Source organism: Arachis duranensis, chromosome 5 (genome assembly GCF_000817695.3).
Source record: "Arachis duranensis cultivar V14167 chromosome 5, aradu.V14167.gnm2.J7QH, whole genome shotgun sequence".
NCBI lineage: Eukaryota > Viridiplantae > Streptophyta > Magnoliopsida > Fabales > Fabaceae > Arachis > Arachis duranensis.
In genome coordinates, this window is record NC_029776.3 from 101,306,482 (window position 1) to 101,308,905 (window position 2,424).

The 2,424-nt window shown below is 38.7% G+C and overlaps 1 protein-coding gene across 1 annotated transcript in view; it reads right to left on the minus strand.

The window, feature by feature from the left end:
* LOC107491310 (acyl-acyl carrier protein thioesterase TE3, chloroplastic) overlaps positions 1–362 on the minus strand; it is a gene marked incomplete in the record, with an annotated part of 3,297 nt that extends 2,935 nt beyond the window's left edge. The window contains 1 exon segment of the mRNA XM_052261473.1: positions 1–362. Within this exon segment, the coding sequence (XP_052117433.1) occupies positions 1–129 (129 nt within the window).
* Between the last annotated feature and the right edge of the window lie 2,062 nt (positions 363–2,424).

Consider the following 2,424-nt stretch of genomic DNA (forward strand, 5'->3'; position numbering starts at 1 on the left):
TGATTGGAGTGCCGGCAGATTGAAGCGCCGGCGGGGAATGATGAGATGAAACGGCGTAGTGTTGAGGGAGCGTAGAGAAGAGAGCGGCATGTGGTAAGAGTACGGAGAAAATGAAATTGAGTGCAGCATTTTGCGGATGATTGTGAGGGCGTTACAACTAAAGCAACATCCCTCTCAGCCTTTAAACATTTCAACTACTTTTCTTTTCTTTTTATTTTATTTCTATTGGTATACTAAAAACAACGATCACTCTTCAACAAAAAAGATGCACAGCATCGATCGCCATATTTATTTCTCATCTGCCGCTCACAATGTTCCTCATTCTATTTTTCATATTTGTTTCAACTAATCTATTTGTACCCTTCATTTATATTCGCGGTAAATATTAAATCGGTACCCAATATTCTTGTGCTAATAAAATAGTACCTAAAAAAAATTAAAATTTAACAAGCATGTTTTAAATTCATCAGAAGAATGGGACAAATTAATGAGAGATGAGAGAGGGAGAGCAAGAGAGGTGGAAAAACATGGGGTAGGAAAACACTTAGTGGGAAAGAACTAGGCAAACGACCAAACATGATAAGGATTTTAGGTGTTTTATGGGTTACTTGAAACGGTGATTTGAGATTGAACATGAGGTTTAGATTCTTTTTGGAATAACGTCCGATTTGTACGGATATCGAGATACGCTGTTTGAGTTTTTCGTGAAATTGTGGGGGTAGTACTTACAAAAAATTCTGATACTTAAGTTAGCAAAGCCTTTAAACAAGTTTTTAGTAAATTGGGGCTTGAATATACTTAAGGGGTGTTATTCGGGGTGGTAGTTACTTATATAAATAAGTGGAATTGAACCTTTTTGTTGCGTACGGAGGTCAAGTGAGTGGAAGAGGCCATCCTTGTTGGGCCTTTATCCTTAATGGGCCTGACTGTGTTGTGGGTCAGGGTATGAACAGTGCCCCTATTTGAGTCCGAACTTTCATGAGGTCGGAACACCCTTTTTTTATGCCTATGATTGCTTTTTCACTAAGTTAGATGTTGGGCTTCCTTTTTTTATAACTTTGAGATTAATGTCCTCTGGACTTGTAACGTTGCTCCTACCCAACTACACCCTAACTCATGGACTTTTCTAAAAATATACCAGCTCTTTTGTCGAAAACTGGATGTCTGACGTTTCCTGAAAGTGTTTTTCTATTTGAAGAAAATCTCATGCCCTAAGCTGTTCAAGCTGTGATGTTGATGGTTTGATGAATCAGAAAGGATTAAGAGAGGGAGAGAGATATGTTCTTCTCATTATTGGAGAGAATGAAAAATCCCCTTAGAAAATATTTGTTGAGTTATTACACCTTATATACTATGTACTTTTTTTTTATGTACTCTCACTAAAAAATAATTACAATGGTAAACCTATTATTGATAAAGAAATAATCTAGGTAACACCCTCCCGCAAGCTAGAATTGTGTAAATCTAACAATCCTAGCTTGGAAACATTGGCAAGAAAAGGACCCGGTGGCAGAGCTTTGGTAAGAAAATCAGCAAGTTGATCATTGGAATGAACTGGCATAAGATGAATGAGACCAGACAAATGCTTTTCACGAACAATGTGGCAGTCCACTTCAATGTGTTTAGTTCTTTCATGAAAAATGGGATTATTGGCAATGTGAATGGCTGACTGGTTGTCACAGAATAGAGTGATAGACTTTTGAAGCGGCAAGCCAATGAAATCCATTAAGAAAGATAACCAACTAGCTTCACAAGTGGCAACAGCAAGAGACCTATATTCAGCTTCTGCAGAGGACTTGGCAACTGTGGTTTGCTTTTTACTCTTCCAGCTAATGAGCGAGTTCCCAAGCATGAAGCAATAACCGGAAATAGAGCGACGAGTATCGGCACAGGTAGCCCAGTCAGCATCGGCAAATCCAGTGAGATGCAGATTAGAAGTAGAGGAGAAGAAGAGACCAGTTGCAGGTCGGCCTTTTAAATATCGGAGTACACGAAAAGCAGCCTGTAAGTGAGAAGTTGTTGCATAGTCCAAAAATTGGCTCAAACGTCCCACAGCATAAGAGATATCGGGTCTAGTATTTGTGAGGTAAAGGAGTCGGCCGATGAGCTGTCTATAAACAGTGTTGTCTGTTAAAATGGTACCTAATTCCTTTGAAAGTTTCTGACTATAATCAAATGGAGTAGAGAGAAGCTTGCAATCTAGATAACCAAAATCTCTGAGAAGGTCCATGGTGTACTTCCGCTGATAAATGTGAATTCCAGAGTTAGAGCGTGCTACTTCCATTCCCAAGAAGTATTTGAGATCACCAAGATCCTTTATTTTGAATTTGTCATCCAAATCTTGCTTGATGGAATTGATTTCACCAATGTCATTCCCAGTTAAAACCAAGTCATCAACATATACTAGAATGACAGTGAAGCTTT